The sequence below is a fragment of the Euprymna scolopes genome, chromosome 2, assembly GCF_053919585.1.
Source record: "Euprymna scolopes isolate OS-2025 chromosome 2, ASM5391958v1, whole genome shotgun sequence".
NCBI lineage: Eukaryota > Metazoa > Mollusca > Cephalopoda > Sepiida > Sepiolidae > Euprymna > Euprymna scolopes.
The window spans coordinates 65873799-65900629 of record NC_136483.1 but is presented as its reverse complement, the minus strand read 5'-3'; the positions used below and the strand labels follow the sequence as shown (position 1 = coordinate 65900629).

Sequence of the window (26831 nt, the reverse complement as noted above, 5' to 3'; positions counted from 1 at the left end):
ATAATATTCCTTCTCCTCCTTTGGAAGAAGAACTCTGGCCACCTTCTTTTCTTATCTGCTGAAAGCGTTTCACCTTTGATTGATTCATTAGCGGTCACAATTCGACCACCCAGAGGTTGATCAAAGATAACATTCATACGGTCTTTATTCATGAGAGCTTATTTACTTTGTAGATTGCTTTGCTCACAAAGGTTGGTCCCAGCATGACTTTTCCATTTAATTATTATTTTTTCAAACAAAGAAAATATCTCATGGGTGGTCTGACTCTGGCCAGAAATATTTTCAGTTATTTGTGCCCTTCTCTCGTTCTTTGGCCAAATCTCTGTCATCTATAACGTCTGACACTCATATGCACCATCAAAACATGCTGTGCAGCTCGTGTTTACACTTCTTGATTATATCAAAAAGCTGATACCAAACAAACCATAATCAAATGAGTCAAAATATCAATATTGTGCACCTGAAGATGGTTGTATAGAACAACAGGTGAAACGTTGTGAAATAGCAATGAGGAAAATGAAAAGAACAGTTTGAAACATATAATGTAAATATGATGTAATTCATTTGAAAAATGTGCTACGAAAGATTAAATGATGCGAATAGATTCACTTATTATAGATATTTCTATAATTAATAAAAGAAAGAATTTAAATGCCTACTAGACACTATCATCGAGTGTCTAAGGTCTCTCTGTACAGGAGTTTGTCAGGACAATCTGGCATGAAGATAGTTCACTCTGCAAGTAAACTCTGACCAAATATTTATAATAACTTAGTATGACTAATAAGACCTCCCACCTCATTATGGCTACACACTGGTTCATTTTCTCCAAGTAATGTTACATCAAATAATATATATATATGTGTGTGTGTGTGTGTGTGTGTGAGTGTGTGTGTACATATATATATATATATATATATATACATACATATTTATATGCATATGTATATACATATTACATATACATATATAAACATATATATATATATATAAATATATATATATATATATATATATATATATATGAGGGGCGTGCAATAAGCAATGCCCCTGACCCACTTCCCATAGCAGTAGAGCAACGAAACTTGGCACAGTTATTAGTCTTTCTCTACATAGGAACCACCCAGAGTTATGCATTTCTCCCATCGTTTGATGCAGCTCTGGAGATCGTTTTTGTAGAACACCCCAGGTTGGTCTTTCAACCACGACGTGACTTCAGAAATCAAGGCTGCATCATCTGGGAAACGCTTTCTTTTAAAAACAACTTCATGGCTTGGAAGAGGTGAAAATCAAAGGGTGCAAGGTCAGGAGAGTAGTGAGGATGGGGAAGGATTTCATAACCACACGCCGGTGCTTCTGATCTGGCGACATGTGAGTTGTGGACCGGAGCATTGTCCTGCAGGAGGAGGGTAACTTTGCTGATCTTGCCCCACCTCTTGATTTTGATAGCTTCCCTTAATTTCCTCAAAAGTGAAGCATAATAGGCTCCTGTAATTGTGGTATCCTTTGCCAGAAAATCTGTCATCACTACTCCGTCCTGATCCCAGAAAACTGTGGGCATGACCTTGCCAGCGGAGGGCTGCACCCTTGCCTTCTTTGGAGGTGGTGAGTCCAAGTGCTTCCACTGCATTGACTGGGCTTTGGTCTCTGGATCATAGTGATGGACCCAGATTTCATCTTGTGTAATCAGTCTTTTGAAAAACTTTGACTCATCTTCTTGGCACATCTCCAAATTCATCCTCGAGCACTCGACGCTTTCTCACTTCTTGAATGGTGTGAGCAACCTGGGAATCCATCTGGCAGACACCTTATGCATATGCAAATGGTCATGAATGATAGTTTCCACAGACCCTGTAGTAATCTTGACATCTTGGGCTATTTGGTGAATAGTAATGTGCTGATCTTCCAAAATGGCAGCCTCAACTTGACGGACAGATACCTCATCAATGGTAGAAGGGGGGGAGCGACCAGGTCTGGGAGCTGTTTCCACAGACTTCCGTCCCTGTTTGAATTCACGATGCCAGCGTTTTACAAGGTCATATGATGGGGCATTATCACCATAAGTTTCTTTCATTTCATCAAAAGTCTTCTGTGGTGTGCGTCCTTTCAAATACAAAAACCGGATCACTGCTCGATATTCAATAGGCTCCATTTCACATCTGACTCAGTTCAAACACCTGTAAAACAGAAACCACAATTAATTCAGAGCTGTAATTTGCCACATAACCCGTAGAGATATAAATCATTGCACATGCAAAATTTCAGCTAGATCAGACAACTGGAAGTGGGCCAGAGGCATTACTTATTGCATGCCCCTCGTACATATATATACATATATGTATACATATATATATATATATATATATATATATATATATATATATATATATATATATATACTAGCATGGGTGCCCGGCGTTTCCAGAGTGTTTGGAGGTGTGTGTTGAGCAAAGAAAAAAAAAAAAGTGGTAGTCGGAAGGCAGGCTCGTACCCGTACCACGAAGAAGGAAAACAACGCGAAAAAAAATGTCACGTCTTTGCTGTTACGACCACTGCCAACCTGGAAGTCACGTAGGTTAAAATTAAGGCTAGACAATCGAAAAGAGGGGATGAATTTCGAAAATATCGGTGAAAAAAGCAACCCCTCCCTGTAGAAAAGTGCCCAGTTGAGGGTGAAGAAATTAATGTTTTTAGCCAATTTCTCGGTATTTGTCATCTGAAAATTTGTCGAGCTTCAAAACGATACTGATCTTGTGAAAATCCGTCGCCTCTGTCAAAAGCTTTAGGCAGACATGCAAACATACATACATACATTTATAAATTTGTAGCTCAAATTTTCAACCCAAACTGATTAAAAAGCTTGCCCTATCTCTGAATACCCTTTATTTAAAATTTCAAATGTTTAAACCAGAAATTGTCTGACACGGGGATACTTCTCATTAGAGGTAATCCCTGAACAAATATTAAAAACAAAAAATGGTGTGCTGTTTCTTCAAGACATCTAAATAAAACAAATACTGGCAGTCTGAAAAGGGGTTCTCGTCCACATGCCTTATCTTATACACTAGGCGGGAAGAGGCAGACAATGTTGGAAACTTTTCTGTCACTGGAAGCAGCACGCCAACGATGACAGAAAACAACGAGGGTCAGCCATCAGCTCAGGTTGATAACAGAGGTTCTGGCTCCCTATCTCCATCATTTTGTAGCAACAAAAAATAAAAATAATAGGAGCTATCAAGCCCAACCATGGTCTGGTGCTCAAAAGAAGGTGTTGCTGGTTTGCACCCACTACTTAAAGTTTGAAAAATGGAGCAAATCAGCAAATCAAATCCTGGCCGAGAAAATAAAAGAAAGAAACCTTTCTGAATATAAAATACTTAACAACGAACCAGCAAGACAAACGACTTCTGAAGACGTTTAGTTAGTGTCAATCCCAACAAAAGTAAGTCTTTTCTCTGTTCTCTTAATCTCTGGAAGAAGTTTTCAGCCCATCATCATCACCGTTATGATGATAAATCAAGACGGCATGCAACAGATATGTGTATACTTACCATTTCATCATGAGATAATTAATACAGAGTGGATGATCCAAACATTCAACGCGGCCGTGTGTAACCATTTGCTAAAAAAAAAAAAAATGACAAAAGAACGAGAAATATTAATTCATAAAAAATAAACAAACAACAAAAAAACAAAAACAACAACAAAAAAAGAAAACGAACAGGTCAAGTACAAAGCTATATTTGGAGATTCTAAGATGATCATATCCTGTAAAAACATCCAAATCACATGACGGAGATGTTGAGATATTCCAGTTATGAACATGATTAATTAACTCGTTAATTTTTACAAAGATGGTTGGAAAACTTCAAAAGATAAAAAGAAAGACGTTTTTAAATTTTTTAGATTAGAATTATTATTTAGATTCTTCGGACTACTGCTCTCATCTTTAGTGTTATTTTCACAATGTTTCGGTTGATGTAACCTCTTACATTCTTCAGGTGTATCTTGTCGAACTCTGGGATCTTTCTGTCGAACTCGGGAATCTTTCTACTGAACTTGGGAAATTACACATTAAATTGCAACCGTATTTTAAGTGTCGCTCGCATTGAAAAGTGAACCTTCAACCTCTAGAAGAGTGTAACTTTACAACTGAATTTTACCAAGTACTTTGTCCGCTACACCACAGGTCCAGATTAAATAAGGGATTCTGTTCGAAATTCCCTTAGTTCAACAAAATACACCTGAAGAAGGTTGGAGATTACGACCAAAAAGTTGTGAAAATAACACTCAAGATGAGAACAAATAATATGAAAAAAGAAGGAATATAAAAAAGTATGTAATTGATGAAAGTGATTGGGATTTTTTTTTTTATGTAAATAACATGAGTTGAACATTTTCACAATTTACTGGCTAGGCAGAATCAAATATTGATTTCTCAGATGCAGTGTTACAGCGGTTGAACTTCAATATGATTGTGATGTTTGTAAGTAAACAAATAATTCAATTAAAAGCTAACAAAGAATGTAAATATAAGCCATTTCTGTTCATTACAGTATATTACACAGACGATGCTACCAAGTCCATTACAAAGAAGATAGGCTCCCTCTACCTGATTAGAAAACATCTCACAAATGGCAATATCCTATCTCTATAAAGCCACCATTTGCTTAATAATAGGCTGGTGGACCAACCTCTAATGTCTTCTTTCTTTGGACAGAGTGCAAATTTTTTTTTTTCTAACCTAATAGATCTGATACTGCCTGTCAATTTCCAATTATTGTCATATCGCTACAGTGTTGCATCCCTATGTTTCGCTACATGACAACGATGGGGGCCACAGGGCCTCAGCCCATCTATAAATCCAGCACTGATTTCAATGTTAATATTAATATAACATACACATATTTGAAAGAACAATTAAACCATCTCTTGTTATTCTCTTTGGTAAAGTAGTTACACTTAAGGATTCTAAAATATTTTTCATAAGCAATATCACTTTTTTTTATATATGCCTTTTTATATTTTAATATTACTTTATATGCCTTTTTATATTTTAATATTACTTTATATGCCTTTTTATATTTTAATATTACTTTATATGCCCTTTTATATTTTAATATTACTTTATATGCCGTTTTATATTTTAATATTACTTTATATGCCTTTTTATATTTTAATATTACTTTATATGCCTTTTTATATTTTAATATTTCTTTATATGCCTTTTTATATTTTAATATTACTTTATTTGCTATTTTATATTTTAATATTACTTTATATGCTTTTTTGTATTTTAATATTACTTTATATGCCTTTTTATATTTTAATATTTCTTTATATGCCTTTTTATATTTTAATATTACTTTATATGCCTTTTTATATTTTAATATTTCTTTATATGCCTTTTTATATTTTAATATTACTTTATATGCCTTTTTATATTTTAATATTTCTTTATATGCCTTTTTATATTTTAGTATTACTTTATATGCCTTTTTATATTTTAATATTTCTTTATATGCCTTTTTATATTTTAATATTACTTTATATGCCTTTTTATATTTTAATATTTCTTTATATGCCTTTTTATATTTTAATATTACTTTATATGCCTTTTTATATTTTAATATTACTTTATATGCCTTTTTATATTTTAATATTTCTTTATATGCCTTTTTATATTTTAATATTTCTTTATATGCCTTTTTAAATTTTAATATTTCTTTATATGCCTTTTTATATTTTAATATTACTTTATATGCCTTTTTATATGTTAATATTACTTTATATGCCTTTTCATATTTTAATATTACTTTATATGCCTTTTTATATTTTAATATTACTTTATATGCCTTTTTATATTTTAGTATTACTTTATATGCCTTTTTATATTTTAATATTACTTTATATGCCTTTTTATATTTTAATATTACTTGATATGCCTTTTTATATTTTAATATTTCTTTATATGCCTTTTTATATTTTAATATTTCTTTATATGCCTTTTTATATTTTAATATTACTTTATATGCCTTTTTATATTTTAATATTTCTTTATATGCTTTTTTATATTTTTTATATTACATTATATGCCTTTTTATATTTTAATATTCCTTTATATGCTTTTTTATATTTTAATATTTCTTTATATGCCTTTTTATATTTTAAGATTACTGTATATGCCTTTTTATATTTTAATATTACTTTATATGCCTTTTTATATTTTAATATTACTTTATATGCCTTTTTATATTTTAATATTACTTTATATGCTTTTTTATATTTTAATATTACATTATATGCCTTTTTATATTTTAATATTACTTTATATGCCTTTTTATATTTTAATATTACTTTATATACCTTTTTATATTTTAATATTTCTTTATATGCCTTTTTATATTTTAATATTACTTTATATGCCTTTTTATATTTTGATATTACTTTATATGCCTTTTTATATTTTAATATTACTTTATATGCCTTTTTATATTTTAATATTACTTTATATGCCTTTTTATATTTTAATATTACTTTATATGCCTTTTTATATTTTAATATTTCTTTATATGCCTTTTTATATTTTAATATTACTTTATATGCCTTTTTATATTTTTATATTTCTTTATATGCCTTTTTATATTTTAATATTACTTTATATGCCTTTTTATATTTTAATATTTCTTTATATGCCTTTTTATATTTTAATATTACTTTATATGCCTTTTTATATTTTAATATTACTTTATATGCCTTTTTATATTTTAATATTACTTTATATGCTTTTCTATATTTTAATATTTCTTTATATGCCTTTTCATATTTTAATATTACTTCATATGCCTTTTTATATTTTAATATTTCTTTATATGCCTTTTTATATTTTAATATTTCTTTATATGCCTTTTTATATTTTAGTATTACTTTATATGCCTTTTTATATTTTAATATTACTTTATATGCCTTTTTAAATTTTAATATTTCTTTATATGCCTATTTATATTTTAATATTTCTTTATATGCCTTTTTATATTTTAATATTACTTTATATGCCTTTTTTATATTTTAATATTTCTTTATATGCCTTTTCATATTTTAATATTACTTTATATGCCTTTTTATATTTTAATATTACTTTATATGCCTTTTTATATTTTAATATTTCTTTATATGCCTTTTTATATTTTAATATTTCTTTATATGCCTTTTTATATTTTAATATTTCTTTATATGCCTTTTTATATTTTAATATTACTTTATATGCCTTTTTATATTTTAATATTTCTTTATATGCCTTTTTATATTTTAGTATTTCTTTATATGCCTTTTTATATTTTAATATTACTTTATATGCCTTTTTATATTTTAATATTACTTTATATGCCTTTTTATATTTTAATATTACTTTATATGCCTTTTTATATGTTAATATTACTTTATATGCCTTTTTATATTTTAATATTTCTTTATATGCCTTTTTATATTTTAATATTACTTTATATGCCTTTTTATATTTTAATATTACTTTATATGCCTTTTTATATTTTAGTATTACTTTATATGCCTTTTTATATTTTAATATTTCTTTATATGCCTTTTTATATTTTAATATTACTTTATATGCCTTTTTATATTTTAATATTACTTTATATGCCTTTTTATATTTTAATATTACTTTATATGCCTTTTTATATTTTAGTATTACTTTATATGCCTTTTTATATTTTAATATTTCTTTATATGCCTTTTTATATTTTAATATTTCTTTATATGCCTTTTCATATTTTAATATTACTTACATTTAATGCAACCATTGGCATATAATCAGTTTTTTTCTTCTTCTTCGCCAGCGCCATGTGCTCAACAGGGTGTTGTAAATATTTAAAATTGTATTCGACCTGTAAAAAAAAAGAAAAGTAAATTTGTTATTCATTTTTATTTAAAACATACAACTACAATATAGAGTAGAACCGAATTGAAAATTAGGAAATTTTATGTTGCATTTTATATTGTAGCAGAGTAGCCCACAGGTTAAGAAAGTCAGAACACACCACAAAAAGACTTGGTAACTAATCAAGTATCGATTTTATTTGTCACAATTCAACTCATGTGAATGCCTATTGGAGAGAACATGAATGTCTATCTACACTGTCCTCAAATAACTAAGGTGTCTCTGTACAGGCTTTTTTTTTTCAAGACAACCTGACAACCAGGACAAGGATATTTTTCTCTATAAGTAAACCCTGACTAAATATTCAAAATTGCATAGTATTCGCAGCCCAAATAAAATCTCCTTGGTATTGCTAACACACACTGACTTGTACAAGGAATGGTGCACCTTCTTTAAGTGATGTTGCCTATAGTAACAGTACTAAGTTGAACACTGCACCAGACTAGATGAATTCTTGTATTGGAATCCAGTAAAAGGCCACATGAAAGGTATACTAAAAAAAAAAAGAAAAAGAAAAAAGTCAGTCGGGGAGAGAAAAATTATGTTCCAAACTTCTTTACAAACTCAGTGTTTAAGATGTAAATGACAACCTTAATGGAATATTCGAATATCTCTGTATCTCATACAGAGATTAAGTGTTAGTCCCTAGGAAGGGGGGGCTGCTCCTTGATTTTTGAGAACTTTGCCAAGAAAAATGAAACAAAAAAAGAGAAGAAATTCACTATGACTATGCAATTCTTAAAGTTGTGTACGTAAAAAACGGAGATGTTAAACGTGATAGTGGTATTGGATAAGAAGAAAGCAGCAACCCTTGTTGAAGTCAGTATCCCTAATGATGCGAGCTTAAACAGAGCTGAGAAGACGATAACAAAATACTAAAATCTTATATATGACAACTGGAATCTTTGGAAGATCTCAATCATTCCAATAATTATAGGAGCAATCAGACTCGTGAAACATAATAATAATAATAAAAAAAAAACAACTTGGCGAACATACTTGGTGAACCAAGTGCAAGAGAAATACAAACACTTGAACTTAAAGGAACGGTTGGAATCTTGAAAAGATCTCTCAACTGGGATATCTGAAATAGTGGGTAAATGTCTAACATATGGTAGGATGCCCCATCCTCAAAAAAAAAAAAAATCATATAAAAAATTGAAAAAACCCCACAAAAACAAAACAAAATGTGTGTTGCACATAGTACATCACTCAATATGTTCCATGCCTAATTAGTAAAACATTAACTCTCAGATAAATTATGATGTCTTCATCAACCTTTTTCTAGGGTGCTACAGTAAAGTTTCTCTAAAGACTTTATGCTTTTTTTAATAGAACGGTTCATCTTTGGCCTCAAAATGCACCTCAGTTTCTGATATCGCTTCTTCAATGGGGTTGAATCTTTTTCCCTGAACGATTCTTTTGAGGTCTAAAAACCGCCAGTAGTTGCTAGGTCAAATCTGGAGAATATGGTTGGTGTGGAAGCAGTTTAAAGGACAATGAATATAGTTCTGCCAACGTTGCGATCGACTTGTGATGTGGTGCATTTTCTTGGTAAAAAACATTCTTCTTCATTTGCTGCTGATGATTCTTATTTTTCTCAAAGTAATTAATGAACAAAACACAATATGCATTTCAAAATACGGAGGCTAAAACCTTGCCTGGTGATGTTTGCGTCATTAATTGCTTTGGATGACTTTCTAGCGACACTGAAACCACTTCCTTTTATCAGAGATAGAGGACGATTTGTTAAGAAAACGGAAAAGAATGTAAGATACTTCGAATAATTCATCAAAGCTAAAGAATAAGTCCGCCATTCTGCGGAGAGAGTGAGTGTACACCGAGTAGTTGTTTGTCTTTACTGTCAAGCATGAACCAAATGTGATTCATGTATGTCATTCATAGTTGGGTTGTTTTTCCAAGACTACCTGTAGCTACGTCTCATCTGACCCTTGAATATTTCTCAATGAGAGAATTAAAGCCAACATCCTTTAAAGTTAGATCATTTGTATCTTTTGTAGGCGAATCTAAAAGGTATACCAGAATTGCTCTTGAATGTTTAGCTAGATTTGATGCCATTGTGTTCTATTGTTGCAAGAAAAGCATTAAAGAGCTTCTAGAACAATTTTGTGACATGTCATTGCTCTGTCATATTGCTTCCCAGCATTCAAATATCCAGATGTAATGAGGCTTGCTTCTATGAGAATGTCGCTAAGTCCTGTTCCACTCATTTTCTTACCAATCATTTTGAAGTAACCACACAAGACATGAAAGTAACCCATCATTACAATGTGGGTTTTGTACTTGGCAGGATTTTTCTATACAAGCGGATACGCTTTCATACACACACCAAGATCAAAGGTAATTATGACACACCTTTTGTCGTACTTCCTTGGATGCTTCTTCAGAGTACCTCAAACATTCTTGCACTGCTTTCAATTTTTTTATGGGGTGATTTATCACTGGGTAATACTTGATTGTTGTAGTTTTTGCTGGTTTTTCACCTGTTGCAGAAATATATCCAGGCCATCCAGAGACTTCTTGACCAGTAGTGGCACTATGCTTATGGAGCAAAAACCAGAGAAGGTTTTGTTTGTTTGCTTGTGCCATAGATGCCTCTCCATCTAAGCATGTCCATCTTTATATGTCATATGCTGGACCTTGCCTCTATGAGTGATAGTATGAGTAATAGCACTCTGATAGTGGCTGTCGCTGAGGGAGTTTGAATGACATTTCCTTAGTTCTCTCATTTGATTTTAGTTGTGGAAGTTCATGGGTATCCATGTCAACTCCATTGTCATTCTGTCCTTCAGTGAGTGGACCAATCTTCTGCAACATGATGTCATGAGCTGTATGTAGTGAACTACTTGCAGTGTTCTGATCGAAGTTGTTAAATTCAGAATGAAATGTCGAGGGTTGGTTTGGATTTCTCACAATTTGTGGAGGCACTAGTTTAGATGAGTTTTGCACAGCATTTGCAAGAGCTGTTTCCAATTCAAGGGGAAAACTATAGCTTTCACAGTGACCAAATCTATTGATTAATGTGGTTAGCTCTGTACTCCTGAACATGTGACGAAGTGACATGCACAACAAGATGTGCTTTGGCAACTTCCATTGTCCATTCGTTGCTGCCCAACAAAGGTCTTGCCCAATAGATTGGACAAGTCAGGACACCGTAGCAGAACTACTTGCACTGTCTTTTCTAGTCAGAGAATCTTTTGGAGATCAGAGTGGATTAGATTTTCAAAACCATCAAAAAATCTTGCAGTTGGAGGCCAAGGGAACTCTTCAGTATTTTCAAAAGTTTGGAATATAGAAGCTCACATTTGTACAGCTTCGTATTGTACCTAGTTGATATGCCATTTTTACAGCATGCCCTGTCTTGATGCTCTTGCTGTACATAAGATAAGCCAAACTGTCCTCGGACATTATTGAGAGGTGTGAAGGCTAAACAGTCTCCATAGTGTTTGGTTAGCTTGGATTTAAGGTTTTCTCCTCTATAAAACTGATTTGCAAAATCTGTATGGCATAGGCTGTCAACATAAATTTCCCTAAGGTATTCAAATTTACTACAGCATTCTCTGGTAATATCTCTGTACTGACAACACAGCAAACCTGTGAAAATGCATCAGCATGCGCCATCTCCATCTGGACTTGACGATCATTCAAACTTACTAATAGCTTCAGTTGTACATACACCTTGTTTCTTCACCTTTTTTCGACCTCTTTTGTTGCAAAAAAATGTAGTTTGGCTTAAAGATGATCTTTTCACTCTCATCAGATGGACAACAAAATATTGAATAAAAATCTTTTCGGATAGCATATTTTTTCAGCACTTATTAGCAAAATAAGATTAAATGACACTCTAAAATGGTTATATGCAAATATAAGGGCATAGAATAATCTTTCATTTGATATATAATATGTCATTCCAGGATCAATGAGAAGGAGTATAGATATTAAGGCAAAGGGACAAGATTTCATTGATCTTTTTCAAGCGTCGAAGGCAATTTTGATGGTAGGGTAGATTACATGCTAAAAACTAACAGGGCATCCCAAATTTTTAATGTTAACATTTTTTCTTAATCTAGACATCCCAAGTTTTCCAACGATACCACTTATGATGAGTTATGATGGGGGTGCATGCTTATATAGATATTAATGCCAGAGAAATAGGATATATATATATATATATATATATATATATAAGTGAACATGTTTGTGTGTGTGTTTGTGTACATTTCCCTACGCAATAACTCTGTCAATTTTTAGTCTACAGACTCGAAATTTGATATACAGGCTACTGAGATTTGGGAAAATCTATATGATCAGTTTTCGGTCAGAAAATTGGCTGTTAAGGGGTCAAAGTTCAACGATTTGACCTTTGAGAACTCTACCAAACTCCTCCGATAATTTGAAATTTTAGATATAGGTTCCTTTGACATGGATCTAACTTAATAACCCGATTTGAGCCCAAACAATAAATTTTAAGGGGTCATAATAGGGGTCAAAGTTAAAATCTTTTTTTTTTTTTTTGCTCAGCATACACCGCCAAACACCCGGGCAATGCAGGGCCGAAATGCTAGAATATCTATAAAAGTGAACGTGTTTGTGTATCTGTCTGTCTGTGTATCTGTGTGTGTGTCTGTGTGTGTATATTTCCCTACGCAATAACTCTCTCAATTTTAAGGGGCCATAATAGGGGTCAAAGTTAAAAAATTGACCGCTTTTTTTTTTTTTTGCTCTACATACACCTCCAAATACCCGGGCAACGCCGGGCACCCATGCTAGTATATATATATATATATATATATATATATATATATATATATAAATTTGAATAACTATGCAATAAAAATGAAAATTGTTTTCAAATTGAGAATAATCAAGATAATAGTCCCTAAAATTCCTGAAACAGCATCATTAAACTACATTTAACGCAGAAACGACGCACAACTTTTCTTTTGGAGTTAATTCTTGTTTTTCTTTTTTAAAATTAATATTAAATAAAGTTGAATTTCAGAATAAATCGTATTCCTTACTTTTCTTTTTTTATAATGCCCTTTTTTTTTATAACGCCTGTTCACTGAAAAATGACATCATGCACGTGGTACAAGCAAGCAAGATGCAAGCAAGATCTGTCGAATAGGCAGACAGTCGATAATAAGTGTTACTTATTATCGACAGTCTGCCTATTCGACAGATCTTGCTTGCATCTTGCTTGCTTGTACCACGTGCATGATGTCATTTTTCAGTGAACAGGCGTTCTTCTTATGGAGGTCGTGATACAGGCAGATATTTCTCAGATCCGGCTTCAAGCAAATATGTCTGACAACTTACTAAACAATTCTTATGCAATGACCGATTTCACCAACGAAATTAAACCCTTACTCAATCTGCCCACTTAGAAAACTGATATCAACTCAACTACCCAAATCGTTACATAATATAGCTGACTAGATAGGTGTGTCAGCAACAATGTCACGCACGGGCCATGGATACCATCTTCATGACTAAGTAGATGTCTAGATTGTTTTTTGTGCTTAAATGTTCCCTTGTAACAGATATAATGTATCTCTTGTGATTGTTCTATCAACTTGTGTATACGCTCCCATCTTATAACCTAGACTTACAAACTCACCAACACAACTGACTTCGCCATAGAAATGATGAAAGTGCACGTACGTGTGTCCAATCCGCTTCAATAATTATGCATGCGAACTTACTTGTTATGAGAAAAGTAATAATAATTACTGTTAACAATAAAAATAATAAAAGCAAAAATAATCACGCATGCCAGTAAACTTTAATATGAATAATTACTGATAATATGGAAAAAAGAAAAGAATATTTAAATGTTTCTGATCTTTTGAGATAAGGATTGGTTATTCGTATTATTTGGATTCATCGGACTACTGTTCTCATCAGGACCCTTGGTGCAGTGGTTAGAGTACTTGGAAAAATCAATTATAAAATGTGATATTCTCCTGAAGGTTGAAGGTTCAATCCTCAGTATGGGCAAATCACTTAGGATCTCGATCCAGTCATTGCTGACGGAACAATAGCACGCTATTCCTGTAAAGTACATAAAGGGTTCCGCTCGAAATTCCGTCCAAATTCCAGAGTTCGACAGAAACATTCCCGAGTTCGACAAGATAAACCTGAAGAAGGTCGGAGGTTACATCGACCGAAACGTTGTGAAAATGACACTTAAGATGAGAACAGTAGTCCGATGAATCAAAAAAAAAAAAAAATGAATATTTAAATGGTTGGACAGAAGAATAACATCTTGATTGGTTGACTGACTTAAAAAAAACTTTCTTCTTTTTCATTTAATCTGGTGATTTGTATTATCGATTATATTAATTGAGTTTTGTTTTATTTTTCTTATCGATTAGTTTTGTCTTCTTTTTAATTAGTTGTAACTTATTTCTTCCATTTAGTTTCAATTATTTATTTTCAATGATTTTAAATGGGGAATAGAAATTAAATTACGAAGTAATAGAACGAAGCCAGCAAATTACAGAATAAAGTCTTTTGTCAACTCTCCAAATTACTTTGCTATATTATGTATTTATTCTATACAAAGAAATAAAACGTTTAATTACATTTCTTTAATTAGACTAACGCATATATGTTAATTTAATTCAATTTAATTTATTCAGTTTTTGAATTTTTGATTATTCATATTATTTGGATTCTTTGGGCTATTGTTGTCATTTTGAGTGTGATTTTCACAACATTTCAGTCGATATAACTTCCGACTTTCTTCAGGTATATCTTGTCGAACTCTGAAATCTTTCGTCTAGCTTGGGAATTTGTCAAACTCAATAACCCTTATCCTCGAGTGACGTTTGAGCCTTAATAAGTGATGATCCTTTGTAAGTACAAAACTACGAAATATCACTGCACGTATATCAATTATTTTAATCAGAATAAAGATTTCTCAAGTCTTCTTTTGTTCCCGTTTATCATTACACATTTCAGAATTTTTTTTTTTTTTTTTTTTTTTTTTTTAAATCTAATCACTTCGTCCTCCATTGTTAATTATAATTGTGGTGTTGTTTGACTCTACGAAATGTATCCGTCTGGTGGAATTAACTGTCCCCTGGGAGGAAAATATGGAGGAAGCACATGAGCAAACGGTAAATCGATATGAATTGCTTCAAGCTGATTGTGTAGAGAAGAATCGGATGCTATCAATCGAAATTAGATGCCATGGATAGTCAACCATTTCCTTCCAAAACGGGCATAACTGGCCGGTCGCTAAATGCAGCCAGCAAACAGATTCAGACGTATTAGTTGGATTATTCAGACTATTGTTTTCATCTTGAGTGATATTTTCACTACGTTTTGGTCGATGTAACCTCCAACCTTCTTCAGGTGTATCTTGTTGAATCTGTGAATCTTTCTGTTGAACTTGGGAACCTGCACAGAATTCCGAACCAAACACATTATTTAATACATGGAGGTAGCATGTTTTCGTTCCTGTAGCCGTGATTGGGTAGAACTTCTCAGTAATTTGTAATTGTATTCTGAGTGTCGTCTGCATTGAGGATTGAACCTTCGACCTCTAGAAGAGTGTAAATTTCAATTGGATTTTACCAAGTACTTTATCCATTATGCTGGAGGTTGAAGGTTCAATCCTTATTGCAGGCGACTGTCAAAATATAATTACGAATTCCTTAGAATTTTTACCTAGTCATGACTGAGGAAACAAGAGCATGCTACCCCCATGAAGGTTCTGTTCGAAATTCCGTGCAGATTTCCAAATTCGACAAGATACACCTAAAAAAGTTCGAAGGTTACATTGGCCGAAATGTTGTAAAAATAACATTGTAGATCAGGATAGTAGTCCAAAGAATCTAATTAAGGCAGATTCAGACTGGATTTGTTATTCTAAGCAGAATAAATTTTTCTCAAGTTTTGTTCTCCTTTGTTATAATTTGCATTTATAAACTTAAAAGCTTAAATGAACAGAATATACTTGAAATGATTTCTTTTTAGTCATTAAAATTATCAATTTACTTAGATTTAAAGTAGCGTTAAATTTATTAATAAAAATATTAAGCGACTGGAGCAAGTATATATTTATTAGTTTAAATAATTCTTGCTGAATAATTCGAGCATTATTCGAACAAATCGCGAAATAAACTACTTACGTAATAATCCTTGCTTTTCTGATCTTCGTCCGATGTTTTCATGCAACGGTCGAGAAGGGCCTGGAAGAATGAAATTTTCATTTGATTAAAATTTGCAGCATTAGGAAAGAAGTTTAATTTTGAATCAAAATTAAATTCAATGTTGAATATCGTACTTATTCAGTTTAAAACCCAATCTCTAGAAACTTTTTGTTGGCATCTTTCAACAGGTAATATAAGCAGCCGGAAGATGCCGAAGCAATTATCCAATCAGCTGTCAGAAGCCAACAAGTTTCAATGAAATCGTAAAATTCATTACCCCAAGAAAAATGATTAAACCGAAAATGGCTAGGTTTCACTTCATATGTATTAAAATACACTTTCAATTGAATGGCAATTTTTTATAATCTGAAAACTTTCCTCTCAACCAAATAATAAATAAAAAAGATTACAAATCAAATAGAAAATAACTTACAATGCAAACATCTGGAAGCTGTGTGATAAAGCCAAGACTCAACCAGCCATACAGTTCTGATGAGTGATTAATGAGCTCTTCCCACCTAAAAAAATAGAAACCGAATTAAAGGGAGATAATTTCTAAATCAAGAGAAAAATACATATAGTTGCCAATGTCTAGAATTATCTCCTCATATAATTTAGAAGTTCCCACTCCAACGCTTTTTAAATAATGAGTATGGTGCGGATGTTTGAATAAGAACGTTCACAACTATTCAAGCAATCGCATTATTTCACACCCAAATTCATCTTTCTAGAATGTTTCATGATATTTGTGATAAAAGTCAGAATTTAAACATTCAAGGTAGAGTGACAAAACACACCGGGTGATCAAGCATTTTCCCGTGTGCCCAAGTTACATAAAAAAGAAATAACCATTAATTTCAATGCGTAAGTCATTGTGTAAATAAATAAATAAATAAATAACATAAAAAATAATTTTCACCTTTATATTAAAGAAAATTCGCCCAAAAAGCACACTGATTTTGCTCAATCAGGTCAAGTTTTTGAGCTACAACCACATGTGGTTTTTGTTCATATGTACGCATGTGTGGAGCATTTTAGAAGAAGTTGGTAGGGGTAAAATGCTATATTTTGATTGAAAATGGTTATTTTAATGACAAGAAGTATTCAGGTCCGATAGTATTGGGTTATTATGTCAAAATGGGATCAGTTTGAAGTAATAAAATTTCAAAATCTCTTCAAAATTAGTGCTCAGCATACACGAAGAGGAATTGATCTGTGCAGGAGGAATTGGTACCTTGCAAAGAGAGGAACATCATCAATAACCCTCTGATGGATAAAGACAGAATACTCTTCCCACGGCTGCACATTAAGCTTGGTTTAATCAAGCACTTCATCAAGGCTCTGGACAAGGATGGTGACTGCTTCACTTACTTGTACTAGACTTTTCCAGGATTGACTATGGAAAAGTTGAAATCTGGCATCTTTCACGGTTTTCAGATTCGGCAACTTATCAGAGATCCAGAGTTTGAAAACTTAATGAACAAAGTGGAATTGGAAGAGTGGAAGGTATTTGTTCTGGTAGTGAAGAACTTTCTTGACAACAATAAGGCCAGAAACTATGCAAAACTTGTAAACAACATGCTTACTTCTTTCAAAACTTGAGCTGCAACATGAGTGTCAAGATGCACTACATATTTTCACTTATGGAATGGTTTCCTGAGAATTCGGGTCCAATGAGTGACAAGAAGGAAGGCAAATTCTATCAGGACCTGAAAGAAATGGAGATCAGGTCTGTTCGGTTCTGATGGCTAACTGCTGTTGTAATCTGAAGAGAGACCTTCTTGCTACTGAGCATTCCAGGAGTTCAAAGAAACAGAAGTTCAAGCCCTGAACTTTGAACAATAATGAAGCAACATGCAATTTATGTGTACCTATCTTAATCAATGCCAACCATTCAGTTTACAGTAATCGATATTTCTATCAGATAATCAATATATGTTGTTGGCAAAACATTTTTTTCTCTTAAAAACATATTTAGGATGATATGTATTGACAAAAATCAGCTGATAATGCCACAAAATTTAATCGATTTTATCACAAGATCTGATTTTATTTTTTTGGATCAATTTAGCACAAACACTTGACTTGATGAAGAGAAACGGATGGCAGTTCCTGATTTAGCAGTGCAAAAATATCCTAAATCAGTTGTAGAAATCTAGACAACATTAAAAAAATTAAAAAAAAACGTTTTTGCCCAGTGTTATCAATGACAGATCTCTGAACAACTACTTCTGGCATTTCTCTTTACAAAAGGAGTAACATGCTATATCTTTTGCATGGAATTATGTGAGAAAAGCTTTGTTTCAAAATTTCTACACAAATAATATTAAGGTTGATGATTTCATAATCTTTTATTCTTCAATTATTCTGCCAGAGTTGCAATTTAATCGTTGTCTAATTCTTTATGCCCCCCTCCCTCCACAACTAGTGCCGAGTGGATTACCTCATTCCATGACCGGCTCGGCCAAAGGTTGATACTCGACTGTTCTATCTTTAACTAAATAAAACTCTATGTCTATATCTAAAATTGTCTTTCTAATTTATTACGTCATCACCTGATGGTTTTCACATAATCCATTTTTTATTATTCCTACATACCACACTGGCCTCTTGCTTCCAGGTTTCTCTTCCAATTGAAAACATAACTGTCAGAATAAAATTCCATTCTATCAAGTTAACATGCCTAAGTTATTGTTTGTAGATATTTCATTCTAAAATACCTCTTTTAGGTGACATAACATTTAGATTTCCAAAATTACACTCATAATAATGATCAACTACTTCATTTTCTGGAGTTGCCTGGAACCCATAACATAACAATACTAGCTACACCTATTTGATGTTGTTTGGCATACAATGAAGTTATCTTAGTTTTTCATTTTTATTTGTTGATATACTTTTTTATTTATACAGTAAAAGAAATAAAATTTTAGTTGTAAGGTAGACAACTTATATTATATTCTTTAATTTAAAATATGAGTTATCTTCCTTGCCGATTGTTAATTTTCAGGGATTATTTAAGAACGTTTCATACTATTAGTAATACAACCTAGGACTGTATGTGCTCACATATATAAACATTTAATAATAATGAAAAAAAAAAAAACAGATAAACTATTATTGATTAAAAATCAGACAAACTATTACTGGCTACAATTGTAACAGAGATTTGCCCTTTCTCTCTCTTTGTACAAAGGACCAAGCAGAACTTCCATGAACAAAGTTTCTTTCCTAGAGCATTCAATTTGTGAAACAAAACGCCATGCCAACTATAATATCGACTTCAATATTTTCAAGTCTGATGTAAACAACTGTAAACAAATATTTAATGTAAACAAATACTTCTGTTCTCTTGGATAATTAATTCCTCTTTAGAAATCTGCCTATTTCATCGGTTGTTTCCAATCCTTGTTTAGTGGTGTCCATCGTTTAACTGATGATCTCTTTATTTATTTATTTTTTTCTTATCTCTGAGAAGACACAGAGTTTTAATAATCAGTGATGTATTAATGAAAAAAAATTCTTAAAAAAAAATAATTTTCAAATAAAAATGCATAAAATCTCAATGTAATCGCCCAAAATTATCCTTCATGAAATAGATTTCAACATTATTCTCAAACCACTGGGAAAATGGTTGGATCATTTTACAGCTCCAGTAAGTATCTAACTGCCGATGCAATCCTCTACCTGTATAAGAGCCAATTATGCCCTAAAATGGAGTACTGTTGCCACATCTGGACAGGAGCTGCTCACTGCATCCTATCTTGCCTGAATAGAGTTCAAAACCAGTTTCAAAACCTAGCAGGTGATGCTTTTTTTCTTCCCTGTCACCTCTTTCTCAAAGAAGAGACGTTGTGAGCCTGTCTCTACTTTATCGTTATTTTCATGGCAAGTGCTCGCCTGAGCTCCAATTTATGGTTCTCTCTTGCCAAACGTTCACAAAAAACACTCGACTAGCTACAACCACTATAAAACAATTTCCCTCACTCCCTCTAAACGCAGATTCCATGAACAACGCTTCTTTCCTTGAACTGCTCGCCCGTAGAACACTGTTCTACTGGCCTACTTCCCAACCGATTACAATATGTTATCCTTCGAGTCCAATGTAAACAAGTTCTTGTTGAGCCGTCCCCTTAACTAATCCAAATTCTACCTAATCTACACCATTAATGATTATTAAACTACCACCTTACATTCATTCACCCTTATCCTTGAGTGACCTTCGGGCCTTGATGTGATGACTCTCTTGTAAAAAAAACAACTTAAAACCTTATTTCAATAAAACAAGTTAGCATTAAAAACAAGAAGTTATTGCATGTTTGATCGTCCATGCAAAAGTTAAAAATTCAAGTCGCCATGTTGGAAGATGAAAATGATGCAAATGAAAATGTCTATTCACAATCAGATAATCTGTCGTTTATAACTATGCAAATAAAATGTTTGCTATTTCTTTTTTTTCCCATTTTTTTTTCATACACAAAAAATGAGAGCAATGGTTGTCTCTCTTGTGGCATATTACAAATAAAGTGATTTCCCTTAAGTCTTTCTGGATTTGTATATATCGACCATATTAAATTTCCAGCAAGACAACATGTTTTTCAACATTTTGTGTGCATGATTAAGCTTAGAATAAATTACCGTTTCTAATGTTACTTTTTCAACAGTAATATGGTTTTAAGTAAAGTAAGTTGCTTGAGAATATTGCTGAAGCCCATTTTGAAATATTTGTAATTAAATTGAGATTTTACCTATTTGTATTTGAAAATTTATTTTAAAGAATTAATAATAGCCTGTCTGTTTAAAAACGTAGAGATAATGAAAAAAGAAATTCAAGAACATGTACCTGTCATGTTTGATGGCTGCCAAAGAAACCTCACTGTTTTTCATGTCCAATGCATGGTCGAGAAACATCATATTCTTGTGGTCTTTTAAAACTTGGGCTCCACATGTTAGCAAAAAAGTAACGGCAGCAGAGTGGCCATTCATTGCTGCCAAATGTAAGGGAGTTTCCTAAAAATAAATAAATATATATATATATATATATATATATATATATATATATATATATATATATATATATATAAAGTTGTAGTTTTTGTTTGTTAGTTTGTTCACAAACTCTTCCGGGGATCTGGAAATAAACCTTACAAACATATATATTTAGAAACTCTGGAGCAGAAGAACGTGGAGTTTTCTCATCTAATCCTGAGAAATTCTAAGCTTTTCTATTAGTATATAAATATGTTAGGGTTTGTGTTCCTTGATAAAAGAGCTGGTTGAGTTTGAATAAAATAAATAGGTATTAGATACGTTTGAAGCCAAAACAACGCATTATTACAAAATAAACATATATTGATTTTGTTTGAAATTCATATTGAAATTTATTAATATATTTCGATGATACACTTTATCATCAGTATGTCTTCTTTATCTTTTTATTTTTGTTGTTGTTGGAGCATAGAATCAGTAGAAGTCCGTTTGTTGTTTTTATGGTAATCTTTTCAAATGTCGAAACGGTGCGTTGGTCACACGGAATTCACGTTAGGGTTTGTGTTCCTTGATACAGGCACTGATTGAGTTTGAATAAAATAAAATACGTATTAGATACAAAATAAACAGATATTTAATAAATTTAATAAATTTCAATATAAATTTCAAAAAAATAAATATCTGCTTATTTTGTAATAATGCGTTGTTTTGGCTTCAAACGCATCTAATACATATCTATTAGATATACGGCATAATCACGTTGACACACCGGTTCTCGCCAGATCATTGAAGTTAAGCAACGTTGAGCCTGGTTAGTACCAGATGGGTGACCATCTGGGAATTCTAGGCGCTGTATGTTCTCTCCACTCATCTCAGCATTGTTTCCAGTCGTCCTGTACCTCAACTTGCCAATGGTATGCAGCAATGTTGATTCAGAAGAGACGTGAGTGGAGACTGCGCAACTCTTGCTACACAAATTTCATGCGCAGGTACCCTTACAGTGGGTATCCATAGTTTGTCAAGACTGAAGGAAGCCACTATATATATATATATATATATATATATATATATATATATATATATATATATATATATTAGGTTTAGAAGAAAGTCCTTGTGGAATTTTTAATGTTGATTTCAAATGATGTATTTTCAAATAAGTTTTCGTTATAATACTTTTACTTTATATATCATTTTAAAAAAGCGTTTTTCGCTATATTTAATCGTTTGAATTACAATCGTTTTAAAATGATTATGTCTTCTTTCCAGAACGGTGAATACAAGATGGGAAAAAAAGCAAATTCGCATAATTTTCTTATTTCAATTCAAACTAGGCCGAAAAACTGCTGAAACAGCTTGCGATATCAACAAAGCATTTGGCTCAGAAACCACTACTGAATGCACAGTACATTTTGTGGCGGCGACGAGAATCTTGCAGATGATGAGAGTAGTGGTCGGCCATCGGATGTTGATAAAGGTCAATTAAGAGCCTTAGTTGAAGCCAAGCAATATACAACTGTTCGAGAACTTACTTCTGAATTAGACATAATATATATGATGATTTTCAACCACTTGAGAGAGATTGGAAAGACAAAAAACTTGATAAATGGGTGAACAACAACCAAAAGAAACGCTGTTATGAAGTGTCGTCTTCCCCTTTTTTTATGCAATAAGAACGACTCGATTCTCGACCGTGTTGTGATTTGTGATACAAAGTGGGTTCTTTACGACAACAGGCGATGCTCAGCTCATTGGTTAGATGCTAACGAAGCTCCACGACACTTTTGGAAGAGTTGCACCAAAAGAAGGTCATGCTGATTGTTTGCGACTGGACTCATCTATTACAGTTTTTTGAATGCAAGCAAAACCATTACGGCATAGAAGTATTGTCAACAAATGGATGAAATGCATCAGAAACTTCGACAACAACACCCAGCATTAGTTAACAGAAAAGGCCCAATTCTCCTCAACAACAATGGCCGACCGCACTTGCAGAAGTTGAACGAATTGGGCTACAAAACTCTGCCTCATCTATCATACTCTCCAAACCTCTCAAATACCGACTACCACTTTTTCAATCATCTCGACAACTTTCTGTGTGAAAAATGCTTAAAAAACCTAAGCAATATAAAAAATGCCTTCCGCAACTTCGTCGCCACCAGAACGTAAGATTTTTACGTTACTGGCATAAATACACTTGTTTTGCGTTGGCAGAAATGTGTTGATTCTGACAGTGCTTATTTCGATCAATAAATTTTTGTTTGAGCCAAAATATGTTCAAATGAATTTAAAAGTTAAAAACCGCAAGGACATTCTTGTCAACCTGATATATATATATATATATATATATATATATATATATATATATATATATATATATATATATTTGGGGGTATCAAAACCAAGGCAAAATATGATGAAAGTAAAAATAAAATAGATAAACCCCATAATTTATTATACCATACCTGTTCACACTGAAACACTTATCACAATATTCTGTGGGTCTATATTAAAAAAACCTTGTTAAACTTTGTGACATATTTCCATTCTATGGAGGTCAGGTGCGAACGAACACCCCATAATTTTATCATACCATATTTCTTGAAACTGAAACATAATTATCAAAGTATACTTACGCAGATAGATATGAAAAGTCTTTATTAAAGTTTGTGCCTATTTCCATTCTATTGAGACCAGGCGCGAACGCAGACCCCACAATTTTATTATACCATCCCTACTTAAGTTAAAACATACTTTTCAAAGTAATCTTATGTACATCTATATCAAAAACGCTTGTAAACCTTTTTTTTTAATTATTAAATTTTTTATTTCCATACTTTGTGGACCACGCGCGAATGCAGACCCCACAATTTTAATGAACCACCATTCTGTCAGATCAAACATACCCATTTCTGTGTCTCAATACATCTTCTATCATTATATGTAATCAGTTTTTTTAAAAATGGTCAACCATATAGGAGCCTATTCGTGACCACACACACACACACACACACACACACACACACACACACACACACACACACACACATTCAGCTTTATATATATATATATATATATATATATATATATATATATATATATATATATATCCATTTGACTTGGAAAAAAATGCTTACCCCAAGCTGATTCTGTGCGTCAAGTAGATGGCAGTGAACATTTAATAAGAGAGTCATACTTTTGGTGTATCCATTCGCCGCCGCATGATGCAAAGGCGTGTTGTTATAGAAATCTCTGTCAACAATTAAAAATAGATTCAATAATAATATAAGTATTCAAACATGACAACAATTTTTATTAGATGGTTTTCTTCAGCAAGCGAAAGGAATGTTTTTGAAAAGAGGAAATTTTCTCCCAAAATATCAAAATATATATTTTCCATCACTCCAGACTCTATTCAATACTAAGTGAAAGATTTATTAAAAAATGAAAGATAACTGTTTTGAAAAATAATATTACATATATTGCCTCCATTTTGTTGATCTTCTTTTACGATTTTTCGTTTTCCACTACATTGCAAGCAGCCTTATTAAATACATATACACTAAACTAGGAAGAACACTCATCCCAAGACGGGTAAAAATAATTTCCTGAGCAGTAAAAGTTTTCACCAATTTTATGGCCTCTTATGAAGATCAAAATCAAAATATAACCATTCTAAATCTTATGTCTAGAATCCTTATTCTAATTTTGATTAAATTCCATTATATAGTTCTTATTTTATAAAATGTCTAAAATTGAAAGCTTAACAGTTCTTAAGAATAAATTAAAATTTCGTGAATACAGCTTAATTGGTATCTAATGACTATGACTCAAATTTAATGCAAATCTGAAATATTTAAACTTTCAAATGGGAGGCGATGTCCACAAACCCTTTTCAAATATTCCAAAGAACTTGAGATTTGGGGAATATTTATTAATTGATGCCTTTTATATTTATTGTTAAAAATTCACAAAATCAGAGGCTTATGAATTTTCACTCCCTGTTTGCAATCTTTGCATAAATTGAATTAAATTAAATATATCCCAAATTTGGAGTTCTTATACCAAACAGCTATGCCGTAAAATTCATAATGAGTTTAATTTAGGTTAGTTTTTAAGTAAATCCTGTGCAAACAAATATATAAACATGTTTCACACATTTTTATTGTCATCGAAATCGGTGAAATCGCCCTTTGTTCAATTGCGGTGCACCGAGAGGAAGCTTAACATGCTCCTACTACCCCCCCCCCCACTCCGCAGTGATTTGGTCCACAATACATTATAGTCTACATTGCACTGTAGAGAACCTACTATTGATTTTATAAAATTATTTTTTATATAATAGCTTGCATTAAAGTTTAATGCGTAAAAGTCAAGTATAATGCTTCAATTGTGCTCTAACCATAAATATTCATTTCGAACGCGCCCCTATCATATCAAAGAATTTACTGTTGATTTTATATGCCTGGTCTTACTGCTTGTGCAGTGATAATGGCTTAAATTCAAGTATAAAATGAAATAGTCAAGTATAATGGTGTAATTGTGCTTTAATCAAAAACATTAACAAGAATCTACTGTTGATTTTACAGGTCGTCCCTTTCCGCTTGAGTGATAATAAAACTCAAATGCACTTGAGATGTTAGGCTGTGTAAGGTGTTAACTTTGGTCAAAATCGTTTGTTCCTTCTTTCATCGGATTTTTTCGATCATCAATACATATCGAAGACATTCTGATACAAAACCTATCTAAGAACACTACCAGATACATAAACTACACTCCTATAAAATTTCATAAATATCAGCCCAGCCGTTTTCGAGTCCACAGGGAACACATACATACAGAGAGAGAGAGAGAGAGAGAGAGAGAGAGAGAGAGAGAGAGACAGAGAGAGAGAGAGAGAGAGAGAGAGAGAGACAGACAGACAGACAGACAGACAGAAAGAGACAGAGACAGAGAAAATTCATTCCTAAATGCATGAATGCAATATATATTCTAGGCAACATGTTGAGTAACGTTGGCATAACTAATTTGGGAGCGTTCCCCTCCGAAACCATACCTTTCGCCCCCTCCCCACTTCTAAATAAAAAGTTAAAAAAAATAAAAATCATAAACTCACGTTATATATATATATATATATATATATATATATATATATATATATATATCGTCGTTGTACCCGTCCTGGGATAAGTATTCTGTTAGTTTCATATAAAATCAAGTGAAAAGAGATGCTTGCTATTTTCAACTCAGATTGCTATTCTGGTCAATACGCCGCCCCGACACAGGCCATTATCATTTTTGATGAGTATGAAATAAATTGGAAATAAACTTACTTTATTACAATGGCGCCCATTTTCATGAGTAATTCCAAGATTTTCACGTGGCCATTTTGTGCGGCAATGTGCAATGCACTCATACCTTTCCCATCGATTTCATTGATGATTTTCTGGCCATATCTACTTTCTAATAATTGTAGGCAGGTGTTGTATCTGCCATACCTGCAAAGAATGGATTTTGGTAATAGTAAAGAGCAAACAGCTTGGATACCGAAATAATAAGTGACATGTTTCGTGTTGTATCTGATGCTATTCGAACTGCAATACTCGGACACTCTACCTAAGTAGACATATTTGTCTTGAATAAAAAATAATATTTTCAGCAATAGTTTTCTTCCATAAAATATTCGAATAGTGGGAGACCACCAA

At 32.2% G+C, this 26831-nt stretch overlaps 1 protein-coding gene and 1 pseudogene across 2 annotated transcripts in view; one reads left to right on the top strand and one right to left on the bottom strand.

Moving 5' to 3' along the window:
• Positions 1 to 26831, bottom strand: part of LOC145291808 (transient receptor potential cation channel subfamily A member 1-like) — a 198149-nt gene that overhangs the window by 32969 nt on the left and 138349 nt on the right. For both annotated transcript variants that reach the window (XM_080137720.1, XM_080137719.1), the window contains 7 exons: positions 26460 to 26624; positions 24264 to 24378; positions 20981 to 21147; positions 16571 to 16655; positions 16117 to 16176; positions 7803 to 7901; positions 3552 to 3622 (listed from right to left, as the gene is read on the bottom strand). In XM_080137720.1, the coding sequence (XP_079993846.1) occupies positions 3552 to 3622; positions 7803 to 7901; positions 16117 to 16176; positions 16571 to 16655; positions 20981 to 21147; positions 24264 to 24378; positions 26460 to 26624 (762 nt within the window). The remainder of the gene's footprint in view (positions 1 to 3551; positions 3623 to 7802; positions 7902 to 16116; positions 16177 to 16570; positions 16656 to 20980; positions 21148 to 24263; positions 24379 to 26459; positions 26625 to 26831) is intronic.
• LOC145243584 (5S ribosomal RNA) lies at positions 21869 to 21985 on the top strand (annotated as a pseudogene).